General features: G+C 38.3%; 1 protein-coding gene across 3 annotated transcripts in view; it reads left to right on the forward strand.

Annotated features, from left to right (window-relative positions):
- The window catches only part of PLXDC2 (plexin domain containing 2), a 455,666-nt gene that overhangs the window by 216,332 nt on the left and 220,295 nt on the right, over positions 1-19,039 (forward strand). For all 3 annotated transcript variants that reach the window (XM_047067158.1, XM_047067160.1, XM_047067159.1), the window contains one exon: positions 14,111-14,257. In XM_047067158.1, coding sequence (XP_046923114.1) covers positions 14,111-14,257 — 147 coding nt within the window. The remainder of the gene's footprint in view (positions 1-14,110; positions 14,258-19,039) is intronic.

Genomic DNA, 19,039 nt, shown 5'->3' on the forward strand with positions numbered 1-19,039 from the left:
GAACTGTGTGGATCTTCCAAAAGTCCTTCTATATTAGAAAGTTTGAATGGCAATTTTTGATTAGTACTAGAGAATGACATGAATTTTCAAAGGTAATAAATCTAGGGCTGTTTTAGAGATCCAGACTTAATAAAGGAACTACCTGTGTGTGCTATGGACTGAATTGTGTCCTGCTGAAATTCGTATGTTGAAGCCTTAACCCTCATGTGACTGTATTTGGAGATGGAGATAATTAAGATTAATGAGGCCATAAGGGTGGGGCCCTAATCCTTGAGATTATTGTCTTTATAAGAGGAGGTGGAGACACAGGGAAAATTTCTGTCTCTGCCATGTGAGGACATAGTGAGAAGGTGACTGTGCATAAGCCAAGAAGGGAACCCCCACCCAAAACCAAATCAGCCAGAACATTCATCTTGTTCTTCCAGCTGTGAAAAATATTTTTTGTTATGTAAACTGCCAAGTCTATGATATTTTGTTAAAGCAACCTAAGCTGACTAGGATAGTATGTGTATAGTTCCTGAGTTCTGGCCCAGTCACAGATGCTAAATCTAGAAAGGAAATTTTCACCCTTTTAAATTATGGTGGTCTTTCTTGATTATTAGAACGTTTTGAGGCCCTCCACACCATTGTTGTTGGTTCTTTCCAGCTGATTAGAAAAAATACACCATACCAAGAATTACAGGGTATTTGGTAACACTGTAAAATGATCACACATTTTACCCATCACAATCATCTTGTGTATTTGAAAAATATATGTGTGCAAGACCATACATGAAAAAAATGTATGCAAGCTCTGTGATTTATTCACTTTGCATGGATGACACACACACAGTGTCCCTAGGGATTCTTACACCACCTGCAACAGGTCTATGAATTTGCCTTCAATCTTAGAGCTAGTTACAACTTATCAACAACGATGATTAAGTACCTATTGAAATGGTACCAGTGCTAACTATATAACTAGCTACCTATACTGGCTCTTCAAACTGCATGCTTTTTTTGTGAATATCAAATAAGGCAAAGAGTCTTCTGACCCACACCTAGCAATTGCTTCCTATTTGCCTGTGGCTATAGGATCTCAGAACCTTAGTTGAAAGGCACTTTGAGAGACACCTTGTTTAACTTTCTTTAAAAAAAAAAAAAGCTTACTTATTATTGTGGAGGGGGGGGTAGGGACAAGGGAGAGGGACAGAGAGAGGGAGAGAACCCCGGCAGGCACTGTGCTGTCAGATACCACACGGGGCTCCGTCCCACAAACCACGAGATCATGACCTGAGTCGAAATCAAGAGTCAGGTCCTTAACCTACTGAGCCACCCAGGCATCCCTTGTTTAACTCCTTCTTACACAGAATAAAGCCCGGAACTTAGAGTGGCTATTTAGGGGCAGAAACTGTGCTTCAACCCAAATCTCCTTTGGGCTACATTGTTTTAATGCTAATTTGTGCATTTAAATAGACACTTATACATTCATACACATTTTAAATCTTTTTTTTTCAATCACACATATTTTGCTAGATTTTCAGAGCCCTTGGTGATGTCTTGTAAGTTGGTGATGCATCTCTTTAGTGGCCACTGTTGGATTGGGGACCACTTGCTTGTATTTATAAAAGATGTTAATAATTCACACAAAACTGCTCCAAGCTCTCTTCTCTAGCCTCTTTGTTCTGACCACACTAAACCTGGGAATAGTCTCCCAGGATCATTCTTGCAAAGGGTTTAAAATTTTCTATCAGAGGCAGATGAAAGTGTACTATATTCAGGAGGAAAATATGTTCTGCTTCATTTAATAAATACATCAACACGAACACATGCCACCACATCTCAAAACACCTGGAGATCTAGGTAATCATTTAATTGAATTGTAGACTCCTGATGTTGTTATTATTTTGAAAGATCACAAATAAGGGTGTTGTGTATCCTTGGCTATACAGGTTACCTCTCTCTCCATAGCACGAGAAATGATCTTGTGCGTGTGAGAAATCGTTATTGGGAAAACAGAAACTGTTTAATTACAGACATATTGCCAGAATTCCGTATTATATGTCTTGCACAATAATCTGACCTCACACACTACTAAGTAATCTTGCAGTTTTGGGGGTCACTTCACAAAAGTCTTGTGAAGAATTGATAAAATAAACCATGCCTATAAAGAGTCATAGACAAGAGATTGCTTAGGGGGATGGACCACGCTGCAAATAGACCAAGTAGGTAAAAATCTTTGCAGAAATGAAGGTAGGTGCAGAAGATATGCATAATCTGATACAATCAACAGGAGATACAGGAATTGATTTTTGTTCTTCTGACACTATGACAGTAAATTGAATCGTATTCCATGCAATTGTTCTTAGTATCCGAAGAGGGGATTGCTATAGTATTTGCTGCTGTATATTGAAGGGTCTCTGAAGATAGTATGTAATTGTTCTAATCATGCTGAAATGATGTGGGGCTAATTTAATACCCCTTTATAAATTCAGTACGTAGGCTTTTCGATTGTATTTAAATATATTGGTCTGATTCGATTCTTTGGCAACCCAGTGAAAAAAAGTGATACACCTTCATTTGTTTTTTGTTAAGAGATACTCCTATAACTTAAGTACCTGCCCACACCTCACACCCTGTAGATCACCTTCTAATTAATGTAATTGGGAAAGGTGGGGGTTCAGATAGGATTTTTATCTCACATCTCTTTCCATGTGGTCTATTCTATGTCTCATAACATCCTCAACGTTCCAGGACTAACTGGTAACCCCCTCTCATTTCACTGGATAGCTTCTTCAGGTCCAGAATGCTTGTCCTACTCCCTAATTTTACCTCTGGCAAAAGAGGACTTGTGTGTGCAGAGAAGTTCACAGTTTCAATCCGCTGTAATGAACAGAACACATGATAGCCTTCACTAAAGTGACAGAACTCACTAGTAACTGAGCTGGTGAGAACCGGAGATCAAATCACCTGCCTACAAGTTTAACGTCTTAGACCACACCACTTTTCCCTTTCCCACAGTTCTTCTTTGTCAGAATGTAACTGTGTCTCCAGCCTGCTATGTCTTCCTGATATCCTTGAAAACACGTCCTAGAAATAAGCCTACAGATTACACTAGGATATAGCTAAAGGGAAAACATGAGCAACTCTTTAAATGTCTCTTATAAAATTGTAGACATTATTGGAGTACCTGGGTGGCTCAGTTGGGTAAGCATCTGACTCTTGGTTTCAGCTCAGGTCATGATCTCATGGTTCATGAGTTCAAGCCCCACATGGAGCTCTGTGCTGACAGCGTGGAGCCTGCTTGGGATTCTATGCCTGGCTCTCTCTGCTCCTCCCCTGCTCGCTCACTCACTCACTCTCTCAAAGTAAATAAATAAACTTTAAATTTTTTTTTAAAGAACTGTAGACATTACCAAGATCTAGCAGTGCTGTTGAATAATTCTTTAGCATTATCTCCCATACATTCTATCACAATGTTTCTCATGACGAGTATGTTGTACATTATACATATGAAACAATTGACTTCTGCATAAATGAATGAACAAAGAGAGATGATTTAGCCATGCTTCTATAAAGTGCTTACAACATAAAATCATTTTCTAGATTCAAACTCTAAGTATCTCTCGCTTAAAATTTAGTAGAAATTAATATTTTCGTTTCTTTTAGTGCTAATTTCATTTACAGTAAGTAGAGAAAAAGATTGCACTCTACATCAATTAGGTTACTGAAGCCAGTATTTTAAAGAAAAGGTTTAATGGAAATTTATATATCAACTATTTCACAAAGCAATTTTAAGTTATTGACCTTGGAGCTCTACGTTGAATGTGGGTGTCTGATTTACAGTACGTTAAAGGAGTCTTCCTTAAGCACTTTTCAGAGCACCTATCATACTAATTCTATACTAACTGTGGTCTTGTGTCTGTTGTATATATATTGGTGATTTAATTCTGGGAATCAATAATTGATACTTTCAAGCATCTTCACATATTTTTTAGTGCTTTATGTGGAGACAAATAAAATAAAGTGGTCATATATAATGTTTATCCTAAAAATTTCAAGTAATACAGTTAAGGGAAAAGAAACTTCCCCAAATCTCATCACCTAGAGGTAACCAATTGGTATATGGTAAATATCTTTTATACTTCTGTGTGTGTGTGTGTGTGTGTGTGTGTGTGTGTAACCAGAGAGGATAGAGAGATAGGAGAGTAGAGGTATACATTTATAGTTAGATGGATGCAATTTTGTAAAATTGAGATTGCACTGTATTGTATTTCAGGAAAATAATGTATTTAACTTTGTATCTGCTGTCCTTTGGCGACATGCATGCCATCTGTAGGCCACTAGTTTCAGACTTTTGCATTAAAAGGTTCTCTTAAAATTAAAAATTTGGATAAAAAATTTTAAATTTGGGCTTATTGTTTTTAGAACTATATTTCTGTACTCTAGATTTATGTATCTATTACCTGGCATGAAATACAATTATTGACTGTTTTTGTATTTTCATGATTCATATCATCTATATTCTGACTTATAACCATAATAATGAAATTGTCTTATTTCCCTTAATGTAATTTCCGTTGAGTAGGTGCTCACCATCAGTATGTTTACGAGAGCTTCTCCATTCCTGTGACCATGTTTGAGTCATCCCTTGATTGTATAATTAGGTACTACATCTTAAGAAAGTCTCATTTATGGTATTTCCTCTCTGTATTTTTACTTATGAAAAATATGTGGATGTCATGGTGATCTGGCTGTGGCATCTGTCACCTCATTAATTGCCAGGGTTGATTCGGCTCATCTGGCTGGCGAAGCAGGTGTCCCCTTCCTCCCTTAGTGCTCCATGTGAGTCCCTCCTGAAGCTGCATCGTAGGTGGAAGAGGATGACCTTCCCCGATAGATGAGGAATGTATTGCAGTCAAGGGTATACAAGTAGCTGTGTGCTCTGCTAGAACCTTCAAACAAGCTCTCAAGGTCCACTTGTAAGAGAATGTAGAGTAGTCAAGTTTCCAAGATTCCAGACACATCTTTTAAAAAAAGAAAGAAAGATAGAAAGCAAGAAAACATATGTTTGTTGCCTTTATATTTATATTATAGATTTGTTGGGCAAAAATTTCTTGAGTCGTAACTTTCTTATACTTGGTGATTGTGTAGACCTTGTTTCCACTGGATCTCATGGAGAAGTATCAGACTATCAAAGTTTTTTTTTTTCCTCCTTATGGAGGAAGAAATCCCTTATGGATAAGTTGGTTTGTCTTTCTAAATGTCTGTGAGACTTCTTCATTTTTTGATTTTTAAAAAAAAATTTATTGAGGTATAATTGACATACAATATTATATTAGTGTCAGATGTACAACATAGTGATCCACCATATGTGTATACATTGTGAAGTGATCACCACAATGAGTCTAGTTATCATCTGTTGCCATACAAAGTTAATACAGTGTTATTCATGGGACTGTATCCTAATGATGAACATCACATCACCGTGACTTACTTATTTTATAACTGGAAGTTTATATTTCTGGATTCCCTTCATCCATTTTGCACCTCAACCCTCTGGCAACCACCAATCTGTTCCCTGTATCTATGGCTCTGACTTTTTATTTTGTTTTTTTTAGATTTCTCTTATAGGTGGACTACTTACTTAATTTCACTTAGCATTAGCCCTCAAGATGCACCCATGCTGTCACAAATGGCAAGATTTCATTGTGGGTTGTTGTTATTTTGTTTTGTTTTGTTTTTACTTTTTATGGCTCTATCTGGGTGAGTTCCATTGCTTTGTCTTCCAGCTTGCTGATCCATCCCTCAGCTCGCTCCAGTCTGTTATTGAACCTCTCCATTTTTCTAGTATATCTTTCAGTTCGCTTATTGTATTCTTCAGCTCTATGCTTTCTGTTTGATACTTTCTTACATTTTCTGTCTCTTTGTCGAAGTTCTCACTGTGTTCATCCATTCTTCTTCGGAGTTCAGCGAGCATCTTTATGATCATTACTTTGAATTCTTTATCTACCTGGTAAAGAATTCTTTGTATCATTAAGGTCTTTTCCCAAGGGTTTTGCCTTTTTCTTTCATTCACAACATATTTCTCTGCTCCCTCATTTTCCTTGACTCTCTGTGTTTGTTTCTCTGGATTAGGTGAAACAGCTACTTCTCTCAGTCTGAAGGAGTGGCCTTGTGTAGATGATGAATCTTCTTGTTCAAACTTGTCCTAGATCTTGGTGGTTTCTTGATTCTTTGTGATTTTCTAACCCCCCTGATTTATTCTTGATATGTCCCTGATTTTCAGAGTGTGCCAAGACCCATCAGTATTCCAAGGTGGGGGGATCTCATTTAGCACTTAGCTTCAGGCTGGAAACAAGAAATCAGACCCTCTGGTAGCAGTTTTTACAGTTTTTACTTATGGTCCTGTGGGGCCATTATCATAACCCCTGCTGGCCTCCAAGCCAGGGGATCTGGAGGTGTCCTCTGGGTGACAGTTGCAAAACTTGGGGCTCCAGATGAGTATTTAAGCTCCGTTCTGTTGAGCTGAGCAGTAGTCAGGCCGGAAGGGGGGTGGGTGTGCAAGTATGGTGGCTCCCTGCTTACATCCTTTGGGGGCACCCCCTCAGCTTCCAAATGTGTGCGAAACCCAAAGCCTATTTCTCAGGCTGAAGCTCTGGACTAAGTTAAATAGGCCTTTTTCACAGGACGACTGGGTTACGGTGGCCTGACAAGAACTCAGGAACTATCCTTCTGATTCTTACCTTCCCTGGGGAGCCAGGCAGTTAAAGGCGGAGGGTTCGGGGCCGGGGAGCGGGGTCCTTGTGTGGATTGCATACACCCACTAGCTTTAGCTAGGCAGCTAGAGGGTGTAGGGTCGTCATAAAGACAGCAGGGAAAATGTCTTGACTGCACACACCTGTGGGCTTGAGGAAGGCAACGGGAGAGTTCCCTGTTCGTGTGTGTGCGCGCGCGCGTGTGCGTGTGTGTGTGTGTGCGTGCGCACGCACGTCTGCCAGCTTTAGGTCGGGAGTGGCAGAATGCCGTGACCACTCAGGCTCACCAACCCTAGCCAGGGAGCGGGGTGGAGGGTAAAGTACTGCAACGGCCCACTCTCTCAGACTTTGGTTAGGGAGCCGGAGAACGCTACGACCACTCGCCCTCCGCTGTCCTGACCGCGGAACAAGGGGGCCCTGCCACCAGCTGCACTCTCCGGCCTCAGCAAGGTGGTACCACCACCACTCACCCCCGCCTGCCTTGGCAAGGGGTCAGGAGGCTGCCAAGTTTGAGCTCACCTACCTGTGCTAGCCGGGTAAGTGGAGATGGCATCCCCCAGTGCCTCCGTCTCCAGGGAGAGAGAGTTTCACCTGTCCACCTACTACAGCAGCTGCCTTGGCTTATTTAGTCAGTCAGTCATTCCACCTATTACAGCAGGTTTATGTATGTATGAAGTTATATTTTTGCAGCAGATGCTTTTAGATTAGCAAATGAATTTCACATATAGTCCAGGTGCTTTCCAAATTGCTTTTATTTTTTTTTCCTAGTCAGTCTGGAGGCAAGTGAGACTTAAACCTTTTAAAAAGGGAATCTCAGTTTCCTATAGCACTTTGGGTCCCTTGGACATCAGCACTCTTGGTTCTCAAGCCAGATATTTTAGGGGCTCATTTCTCTGGTGCCGATCCCAGGGGGGTCTGGGCGCCTAATGTGGGTCACCAACTCCTTGCTCCTCCAGGACAGGCGCCCTGCAGGTGAGACCTTTCCCTATTGTGTGTCCTCACACCCGGGGTGGGATTTTGGTGAGACCACGTCTCTGCTTCTCCAGCCCATCTCAATGTGGTATTTTATCCTTTATTGCAGAAAAGCAGTCACCTAGTTTGCAGATCTTTTTCGGAGGGAAATGATTCATATGTTGTAGATTGGTGTGTCCCCTAGAGAGGTGAGTAAGGGATCTCCCTACACCGCCATTTGTTCAAGTCCCTGCTGCCCCTCACCAGGAAATTTCTTAATATTCAAAATTCTATTATATCTTTTCTTGGGACATGATATATAGATTCAAGTCTTTGTTACATCAGAATAATTGTTCTCCTAATACATGGAAAAAAAAAAACTTTTCGGGCGCCTGGATGGCTCAGTCAGTTTAGCGTCCGACTCTGCCTCAGGTCATGATCTCACGGTTGGTGAGTTCAAGCCCTGTGTCAGGCTCTCTGCTGTCAACACAGAGTCCACTTCAGATCCTCTGTACCAAAAATAAATAAACATGAAAATAAATAAATAGAATACGTTTCTATGTCTTTACATGTATGTGTGTGTGTATATATATATATATATATATGTATGTATATATCATATATATGATCTTTTTCTATAGTTTATATGATGTATCATAGATACTTATTTTCTTCGTCCTTTCCATTTCATTTGTGTGCACGTCTCAAGACTGTTTTCTATGCCCTAAATAGGAATTTTGTCATGCGTATTCCGTTCTTATTGCAGCTAATAAATTCATCTCCATAATTATTTCCCTGAGTGCTATCAACTCACTGTTTTTCTTATTTTATTATTGTACCATATTCTTTTAGCTTCTTGTATGAACATTAATTTTTTAGATCCTAGAGAACTATATTTTAACTCTGGTTTTAAGGAATGTAATATACACAAGTAATATTTTAAAGTACTACTTTTAAACCTTTATAAGCATTATGTGGTCCTTGAGAACTCATGTTATGTGACAAGGTAATATATTTGCTATATATTAACACTTGGTAAGAACCATTCAAATTATATTCCTTTATTCCTTATGAAACAGTCTTTGGGAGGCAACCAATTGATTTGACGCTAAATACCTAAGAACTTTGATTATATATTTCAAGTGACTAGCACAGTGATGTTCATACAATCTATTCCTTTTTTTTTTTAAGTTCTCAGTGGAATAAATTTAGAATTCAAATGCTGTTACTGCTGGGGCGCCTGGGTGGCGCAGTCGGTTAAGCGTCCGACTTCAGCCAGGTCACGATCTCGCGCTCCGTGAGTTCGAGCCCCGCGTCAGGCTCTGGGCTGATGGCTCAGAGCCTGGAGCCTGCTTCCGATTCTGTGTCTCCCTCTCTCTCTGCCCCTCTCCCGTTCATGTTCTGTCTCTCTCTCTGTCCCAAAAATAAATAAACGTTGAAAAAAAATTAAAAAAAAAAAAAACAAATGCTGTTACTGCATAAGACAGGGTGAGGCACCCATAAAAATTATCCATCATAAAACCAACGTAACATCAATAATAGAAGAGAAGACAACATTTGGGTTAGAATTGTGTAAGCTGATGGATGCAGAATGGTTAGGTACAGACGTGATGATTTTTCCCTCTGTATTTTTGGTGTTTTTCCTTTGTTTACGGCTGCACATTTGCAGGCATATTTGAGAAACATGGATTTATAGGATTTATAGCTACCTACTGTGCCATCCACTTTCAGTAACAGTTGGTTTCCTAAATGAATTGGCAAGTAGGCATATCACAGTAGTGTTTTGTTTTATTTTCTATGGTGTTAGTATAGTTTGCTTTCGAGCAGAAAAGGCAAATCTTTGTGCCTGAAGTGGCTTTTGACAACTCTTTAAGTACCATTACTCCTATAAAGGACAAGATGTGGTTTGAATAATTTAGTAGTGCTAAAATGTCACATTTTTAGAACATCTATTTTATGGCTTTCCTTGAAAAATCGAGCCAAACACCTCTCCCTGGAATTTATAAACTCGTGCCTCTAAATTCCTAGGTAAACCATAAATTGTCTTCCTCTTTGAATGAAAGTTGCCATGACAACTTGGCAAGCATGGGCTATAGAAGTCTAACATCAAACTCTAGTCTTTAGTTTTTCAGTACTTTCAAAGATGTGATATTATCTTGAGAAGCTCTGGTTTAAGTAAAAATGAACATTATTTTCAGTTAGACATATCAGTGATTGTAATTAGACAAAAATCATGTATATTTTTGCAGATAATCCATTATTTAAGTATAATGATATCCTTTACCTTATAAGACTATTTCTTGATTAACTATAGAGATTTAGGGGTTAAGGGAAATACCAAAATCATTTTAGATATGTTGATTGCAACAATTATATTGAGCTCAAAACTGAAAGTATGTCATTTTAAAGAGAACATCTATTTGGTATTTATATGGTAATATGGTAATTTGGCTGCATGATAGACTCTGTTACATCATTCACCTAAAGATCACATCTCTGTGTTGCTAAACTCTTTATAATAATACAAAAAATAGGGAGAAAAATTGAAAGTTTTATTTGAACTTATTGATTGTTTTTTTCAAAACGCCCCTTATATGTGATTCATGGAAAAATTAAATGAATCATTATCATTTGTAATTCAGACTTGATGATTTCTGGCAGTTTAGGTACAAGTTTCCATTCCTACTTTATAATTAGCTAGAATACCAGAATTGAATACATGTTTGTTATCAAGATCTATAAATCTGTAGATGAGACTGCCTTATTCAATGTTGCTTAAGTCTCTTGAAAGTTACCAAAACATGTTTGTCAGTTAGGATTCTTTTGGTTGACAATAATCCAACTCAAGGTGTTTTTTTTTTTTTTGATGTTTGTTTATTTAATAGTTTATTTTAAATTCAAGTTAGTTAACATACAGTGTTGTTTTAGCTTCTGTAGAACCCAGTAATTCATCTCTTACATATGACACCCAGTGAGCAATCTAGCAAATGCCCTCCTTAATGCCTTTTACCCATTTAACCCATCCCCCCACCAGCTCTCTTCCAGCAACCCTAAGTTTGTTCTCTGTATTTAAGAGTCTATGGTTTCCCTCCCTCTCTGTTTTTATCTTATTTTTCCTTCCCTTCCCCTATGTTCATCTGTTGTGTTTCTCATATTCCACATATGAGTGAAATCATATGATACCTGTCTTTCTCTGACTTATTTCACTTAGCATAATACCCTGCAGTTCCATCCATGTTGTTGCAAATGGCAAGATTTCATTCTTTTTCATCACTGAGTAGTATTCTATTATGTATATATACCACATCTTCTTTATCCATTCATCAGTTGATAGACATTTGGGCTCTATCCATAATTTGGCTGTTGTTGATAGCACTGCTATAAACATTGGGGTGCATGTGTCCCTTTGATTCAGCATTTCTGTGTCCTTTGGATAAATTCCTAGTAGTGCAATTGCTGGGCCTTAGGGTGGTTTTATTTAATATTTTGAGGAACCTCCATATTGTTACCCAGAGTGGCTACACCAGTTTGCATTCCCACCAACAGTGCAAAAGGGTTCCCCTTTCTCCACATCCTCGCCAATATCTGTTGTCTCCTGAGTTGTTCGTTTTAGCCATTCTGACAGGTGTAATGTATCTCATCGTGGTTTTGATTTGCATTTCCCTAATGATAAGTGATGTCGAGCATCTTTTCATGTGTCTGTTAGCCATCTGGATGTTAGCCTTAAATAGACACTTTTTCTTTAGAAAAAGTGTCTATTTAAGGGGATTTGACAATTAAAAAATTTAATGGTTCAGCTAAGTGTACAAGCCCAGAATGCGCTAGATGCACTTGATCTGGCTTCTTTTCTTTCCTTTCCTTCTCTCTTCTCTTCTCTTCTCATCCCTTCTCTTTTCTTTTCTTTTTTCTTTTTTTTAATTTTTTTCAGAGATAATGGCTCTGTTTGTATCCATGTTTGCTTTGCCTTCAGGCAGGGTTTCTTCATGGTAGCAAATGGTGGCACAGTAGTCGCAGGTCTCATACCTACATATCTCAGCAATCACAATAAGGGCAGTTATCTCCTCTTTACCTAAATTCCTACATGCCTCATGAATTGGTTCCTTTTAGGTTGTGTGCTTCTGGTGCCCCCCAGCCACTGTGGCCAGTAACAATGACATGGGCAGAATGGCTTGTGCCCAATGTCATGGAGGGTACCCGCCACAAAGCTTCTGGTAGTGAAGCACCAGACAGTAGGAAGGAGTTCTACATGTGACGAAGACACAACCAAATGCTCGTTACCTCCTAGAACCCAGGCAGTCGGTGTCATAATGTTCTGGAAAGGAGTGCTAGAAAACCACTAGGATATGAAATCTCTCTTGGGCTGCATGAAATCTTATTCATGCTTCTTTCTTTGTATCTCCTTTTTTTCCTCCTTTCTCTAAAGAACTTTTTTTTATCTTTCATCAGGGTTGTACCCATAATTTGTATCTGATACCCAGAGTTCAATTGGAGGTTGGACGTTTACCTAATACTTTTTCTTTTATCTTACTGTTAACATTTAATCACTGTTATCAAGATTTATATCTAAGGTCATATTTTTTCTTTTGGTCATGGGACAAAATCTATTTAGAATGCTGCATAGAAAATTCCTTTCCTTTATGTAGTCAGTTTTATATATTTCTAGCCTGATGACTTGAAAGGTACATGGAATTGTTTTCACTAGATTTCAAGAATAATCGTATTTTATTCAATTAGCACTTCAGTAACAAATGCATTAGACAAAATTCACATTCTAAACTTTATGATTCAAATCACATACACTGTATTTGGCAAACATTATTCTTACATTCCTACATACATTCTTACAAACATTATCCTTACATTCGTACAAACATTCATCAGACATGAATGTTTTTAAATTTATTTTACCTAGCAGACTCCTCAAATTGATAAGCATAATTATATTTTATGTTTAGAAAAAATTAACTGCAGCCCAAGTTAGTCGAGAATCATATGATTTTTCTGGGTTTTCCTCAGTAAAATTGCCTTTTAAAACATGTAAATCTCTTCATTCAGTGAGAGCACAAAAATTAAAGGTTTTGTGACAGGCACCATTGTGATAATCAATAGTGAGAATTCAAATAAAAGTAGAATTTAATAACCCAGATTATAGGGGAAAAATGTATTATTTCCATTTCTGGGATCATTAACTGAAAGCAGGTCTTCATATAAAGACCTAGTTTTAAAGAAGAGAAGTTTGGGTTTGTTGTCACTCAATAGTAATTATAGTTCAGGTTTTCAGTAAATAGCTCCAAAAGTGACATTTTGTTTGGGCAGCAATTAGATCCCTAGAATTACTGTGGTAAAAAGACTATTGTAAACAGAGTGTGTATTTTCCTCTGTGTTTTATTTATTTAACAATTTCCTCTAAAGAGGTTTATTTTATTTATTTTTAAATCTAATTCACTTCCCTTAGAGGTTATTTAACTCCTCTGGCTATTTTGAAGAATAGTAATATTTCTAGTTGCATAATATCATTTTTGTTTGATTTTTAAAGAATTTTAGGGACAGTATCTCTAGGGTTTTGTGGGTTTTTTCTCCTTTTGAGGGCTTTTTTTTTTCTTTTTAATGGAACTCTGTGTATAACTCTGGCAATTATATACATTGGGTATATAGTGACTTAAATGCTTTTTTTTTCCCAGCCTGATTGAGATAGAATTTATATAGAACATTGTGTACATTTAAAGTGTACATCCTGTTGATTTGGTGTACTATATACCGCAAAATGATTACACCATAGCATTAGCTAACACCTCCATCACATCACATAATTACCATTTATTTTTCATGGTGAGAGATCTATTCTCTTAGCTACCTGCAAGTATATAATACAGTATTGTTAACTATAGTCACCATGCTGTGGATTACATCCCCAGAACGTATTTGTCTTATAACTGGAAATTTGTACTCTTTAGCCAACACCCCCCCATCCCACAGCCCCTGGTACCACCATTGTCCTCTGTTTTTCTATGAGTTCAGCTACTGTATTGTATTGTATTGTATTGTATTTTTATTTGATATCTGTCTATTTATTTAGAGAGCACAAAAACCTGTGTGAGTCCAGGGGAAGGTTGGTGGGAAGGGCGAGGGGGGCAGAAGAAGAGGGAGAGAGAGAATCTTAAGCAGGCCCCATGCCCAGTTTAGAGCCCCATGCAGGTTGGATCTTACAACTGTGAGATCATGACCTAAGCTGAAATCAAGAGTCAGTCACTTAACTGACTAAGCCACTCAGGCACCCCGAGTTCACCTCTTTAAGATTCTGCATATATGTGAGAACAGACAGTATTTGTCTTTCTCTGTCTAGTTTCTTTCACTTGGCATAATGCCTTCAAGTTTCTTCCATGCTATCTCTGTTCTTGACGTGCATTATTCTTTTATTACAGGAGGACACAGATCACAATTACTATATATCTCGGATATATGGTCCCTCCGATTCAGCCAGCCGGAATTTGTGGGTGAACATAGACCAGATGGAAAAAGACAAAGTGAAGATCCATGGAATTTTGTCCAATACTCACCGGCAAGCTGCGGTAAGTGCTTTGACATTTTGAGTTTCCTTTTCTCTGCTATGAAAAAATTTTTGCTTTAATTGGCATATAAATGTTGTTTGTTACGATCACTTTTTACTATTTAGTTCTGCAATTGCAATTTAGATTCATAATTGAATATAAGGTATTATAGAAAGTGAAAAAGAATTATTTTGAGAAGCCACTATCAATTTAACTATTAATTAATTAAATTAACCATTAATTTCTCTAGTAAGATAATGAATTGAATATTCAAAGTTGAGATTGCTCTTGGATGATTTTGTTTTCTTTTAATCTATGAATTTAGAGAGCATTTAAAAAATTTTTAATGTTTATTTTTGAGAGTGAGACAGAGACAGAGCATGAGTGTGGGAGGGGTAGAGAAAGAGGGAGACACAGAATCCGGACCAGACTCCAGGCTCCAAGCTGTCAGCACAGAGCCTGACACGGGGCTGGAACCCACGAACCATGAGATTATGACCTGAGCCGAAGTCAGCCGCTAAACCGACTCAGTCACCCAGGCCTCCCGAGAACATTTTTTAAAAAGTTACATGAATTTGGCATCTGCCATTTTGCATGGGTTTATTAGTTTCTTGGTCTGAAAAAGATTTCACCAGAAACATTTATGATCCAGATAACCAAATTAGGTATCTCAGTGAAAAAGTTTGATATAAAGGGCAAAAAAAATTAAATCTGGAAGTCTCCGAACATGTTTCAGCCTGAGTTTATCCTTTACCAGTGTTGGCTCCTTAAACAAGTAATGTAACTTGTAACGAGGTATAGTTTCTGTATAGTGGGGATGACAGGATATCAATTCAGGCCTCACTTACCTTCCTTGGTCAGTGGTATCCTATTCTACCTGTCAGGCTGAATGCTTACATGGATTAGCTTTTCAATCTTCATAATAACCCTATGATTTAAATATGCTTGCCATCCAGTATTGTGGATGAGAGAACCGAGTAAGGGAAAAATCAAATAAGCTGCCTAGAGGCCTCCAGCTACCACTAAGTGATGAAACTCAGCTGTTAGCCTAGGCAGCCAAGCCCACACTCACAATGTGTCTGTAAAGTATATCCCACTTGGTTCCAGCAGTTTTTGATAGTCATTTTTCTCATAAATACCTGATTTAACATTTAGTGAAAAATGATTTAGTTTTGCTATCACAGATAATACCAGTGATCTTACCATCAGTGAACTCATGTATTTTTCAGTTTGATATGACAAAGGGAAAACACAACTTTGATCTTTCAAATGTTATGACCATTACTGACTTAATGATAGAACTAACAGACGGGGCACTTGGGTGGCTCAGTCATTTAAGCGTCCGACTTCAGCTCAGGTCATGATCTCACCATTCGTGAGTTCGAGCCCCACTCTGTGCTGACAGCTCGGAGTCTGGAGCTTGCTTCAGATTTTGTGTCCCTCTCTCCTTCTGCTCCTCCCCTGCTCGTTCGCTCTCTCTCTCTCTCTCTCTCTCTCCCCTCTCAAAAATAAATAAACATTAAAGAAGACAGTTCCAAAAAGAAAGAGAGAGAATTAATGGAGAATGACTTTAGAGATATAAAGTGGCACTGATTTGATGGTTATATCAAAATTTGGGGCCAAAATCCTTCATTGTATATGTGTAGACTTTCCTATTTTAAGAGAACAACTGCTAACAGCTAAAATGGAATTAATTATAACTCACCATGAGATTATTCACTGAATTGTCAGTGTAGAGCACATGTGGTCTGAGGCTGAGAGGCAAGCAAAGCCCCCATCTCCGCTGATGATGAATTCCATCATCCCTTTTCTTTTCCATATTCAGGCAACCCCAGACAAAATGACAGATTCAGAAATGATTCCCTGTTGGGTTTAGAACAAGATTTTCAAAGAGAAAATGAGAAAGTTTTAGATTAGGACAATGTCTATCAGAAATTTCTTGCATTTGACAATCTGCTCACAATATTGCAGTACCTAATACGCTTTGTAAAAGTTCAAATGTTGGGTGCATCCAATTGAAGTTTCCATAAATTGGCCCAGTTCTGCTGTCAGCCACAACGGATGAAATCTCGAGGCAGACAAAGAAGGTCATCGGTTAAAGTGTTAGCGGAGTTCTGCTTACTCACTTTCCTTTGCTGTGCTCTCCCGAAAGTGCGGCCGCTCATGTGTCTTGTCTTGCCTTGGAGAATATTTTTTCTCGTTGGAGTAGCGTTCTCTTGGTTACCGTGTGACCTCAATTCTCTGATTAGTCTCAAGATAAATCATGATGCTGTAATGGTCCATTTTTCTTCCTGTTAGTGTGGGGGTGACACTTCGCTTTCGACACCAAGCACAAAATCGTGAGCTTCAGCTTGGAAACTTATCTGGTATTCCATGCTCAGATTTTTAAATATGTATCACTGGCAGAAACATTTATTATTTCAGCTCTGTCATTGTCACAGCCTGTTTGTTTGTTTTGGTTTTTAACAGGAATTTTAGGGGCGCCTGGGTGGCTTCATTGGTTAAGCATCTGACTTCAGCTCAGGTCATGATCTCACGGCTTGTGAGTTCGAGCCCCATGTCAGGCTCTGTGTTGACAGCTCAGAGCCTGGAGCCTACTTCAGATTCTGTGCCTCCCTCCCTCTCTCCCTCTCCCTCTCTCTCTCGCAAATATAAACATTAAAAAATTAAAAAGAAAACAACAAGAATTTTAGCTATCACTGAACATTTCTTAGAGTTAGAAATCGGTCCTGTACCCATTTTCCTGTCATTATCAACAGAACACACACACACACACACACACACACACACACACACACACACACACCCCTAGGTCCACACTTCCCTTTACAACAATAGAATTGATAATATTTCTTAGCCTCCTTTTTCTTTCCTGGAAAAATTTGCCATATAGAGTCCTTCATTTAAGCAAGTCTTATGTCTAGGAACTTATAAATTTAGTTAATAGATTCCTTTTAAAAATATTTTTCTACATACGTTCTTGCTTTCTTAAGTGTGATGGTTAAGTATTAGTCTGAGATTTCCAAATTTTAAAGAGTGACTCGTGTTTAAAAATTTCCTCAGTTGGCCTCCCCACCTTTCCAATCTTGCCTGATTTGCTCCATTTCTGCTATGCCTTCCTGGGGGTAGAATCAGGTTTGGGGGGATGATGACAGAATTGTAATGCTAAGGTAGTAGTATCACCAGGGGGCTCAATACTGTCCATAAACATTCTCCCTTCTACCCCCACACCACCCAGGCACCAAAGTACAGCTACTCTCTCCCTTGATGTTACTGAGAGGCTTTAGCAGAAGGGGAAATGGCAAATGGGAAAGAACACATTCACTTTATTAATCAGGCTCGTTGATGTCATAATCTTCATGATCCTTGATGCAAAGCTCTCTGGTAATTTAGTTGGAAACAGGACTTAAATTTAAGCCCTAAGGGAAGAGGGAGATTCTCAAATCTTATCACCAAATAATGTAGTTTTCATGCCCAAGAGCATGCATTCTGTCAACAAATCAGATAAAAAAGAGAAAAGATATATGTGGCTAGGGGCATACTAAGGGCATTTGGCTAACTAACCCAGCTCTAGATAAGCAGGAGTTGAGTGAGAAAGCTAGAAGATTCGGTTTTCCTAAAGATGCACCTTCCCTCCTCCTTCCAGCTGCCTCAGAACTGTGCAGAGAAAGATAAAAAGCAGTGTCTGACTTGGAAGCATGATTTTTTAAAGAAATATTTTCCCTCCACCACCATCATTTATAAATGCAGTCTAAACAGCATGTTGGAATCTTACATTAATATTCTAGTAAGAGGAAGAGAGTAGAATTGGAGTAGGAGTTTTCCCTTTTCTCCTATCCACAAAAATATCTTATAATTTCAGGGCAGAGGAAAACTTAGAAATCATTTACGTCACATGTCGAAACACACTGATTTCTTTTCCCTTCTCATATATGGGTCATGTGGAAGCCACACACATTAGTATTTATATTATGTATGTATGCTACAATTTGATTATAGTCTCCCCGTTATCCTTTTAGGTTTAAATAACATTTCTTAAATCATTATTGCAAAAAAAGCAGATGTTAAAACCTAGTTTTAACTTTGACAGATTAAAGGAAAGAGCATGTTTTCTTAGACAAAGGAAAGTGAAAAATTTGTGTAAGTCCCTACCATATGGCATGCAATGAGCCAGACGCTTTATATTCAAATACTGGTACTTATTTGGATATTTTTGTCCTTTCTTCAAAGTCACCCAGTTGTCAGACTGCAGATCTAGAAGCTTCTGACTATAAACCTAGGAACAAGTCTGGATTTATTATTTCTTCTCCTCTGTGTGGACCTTCAAACTCCACAGTTTTGATACTTTCTTCTATATTTCTATATCCATATTACTTAATATATTGCTTGGGCACAAAGTTTGATTCAATAGCCAGTCAAATTAAAACTGTTTTGCTTTCTGAAACCACAGTTTATGAAATTCTGATTCACAGCTTCTAGAGAAGTACCACTGTCCTGGTGAAAGGAATCCAGGGTTAGAAGTCATGAAACCTTGGCTCCAAAACTCATTTTCTTGGTTTCTGGCCTCTCTGGGCCTCAATTTTATAACCTGGAAGAAAGGGGGAAAAAATGCCTGCCTTGACTATCCTCTAGTGCTATTTTGAGACTAAAAATGAAATGGATATGAAAGGACACTGAAAATATCAAATAAAAATGAGATTGTAAGGCAGTGCTATTTGAGAGTCTTTATTCTTTATAACAAAAAATAACCCCCAAATAAGTTAATTCCCAAGTGATCTCTAAGAGTCTCCGATAGACAGATAT

The sequence above is a fragment of the Lynx rufus genome, unplaced genomic scaffold (genome assembly GCF_022079265.1).
Source record: "Lynx rufus isolate CCGP_SWC_20201006 ecotype Redwood Valley unplaced genomic scaffold, mLynRuf1.p SCAF_7, whole genome shotgun sequence".
Classification (NCBI taxonomy): domain Eukaryota; kingdom Metazoa; phylum Chordata; class Mammalia; order Carnivora; family Felidae; genus Lynx; species Lynx rufus.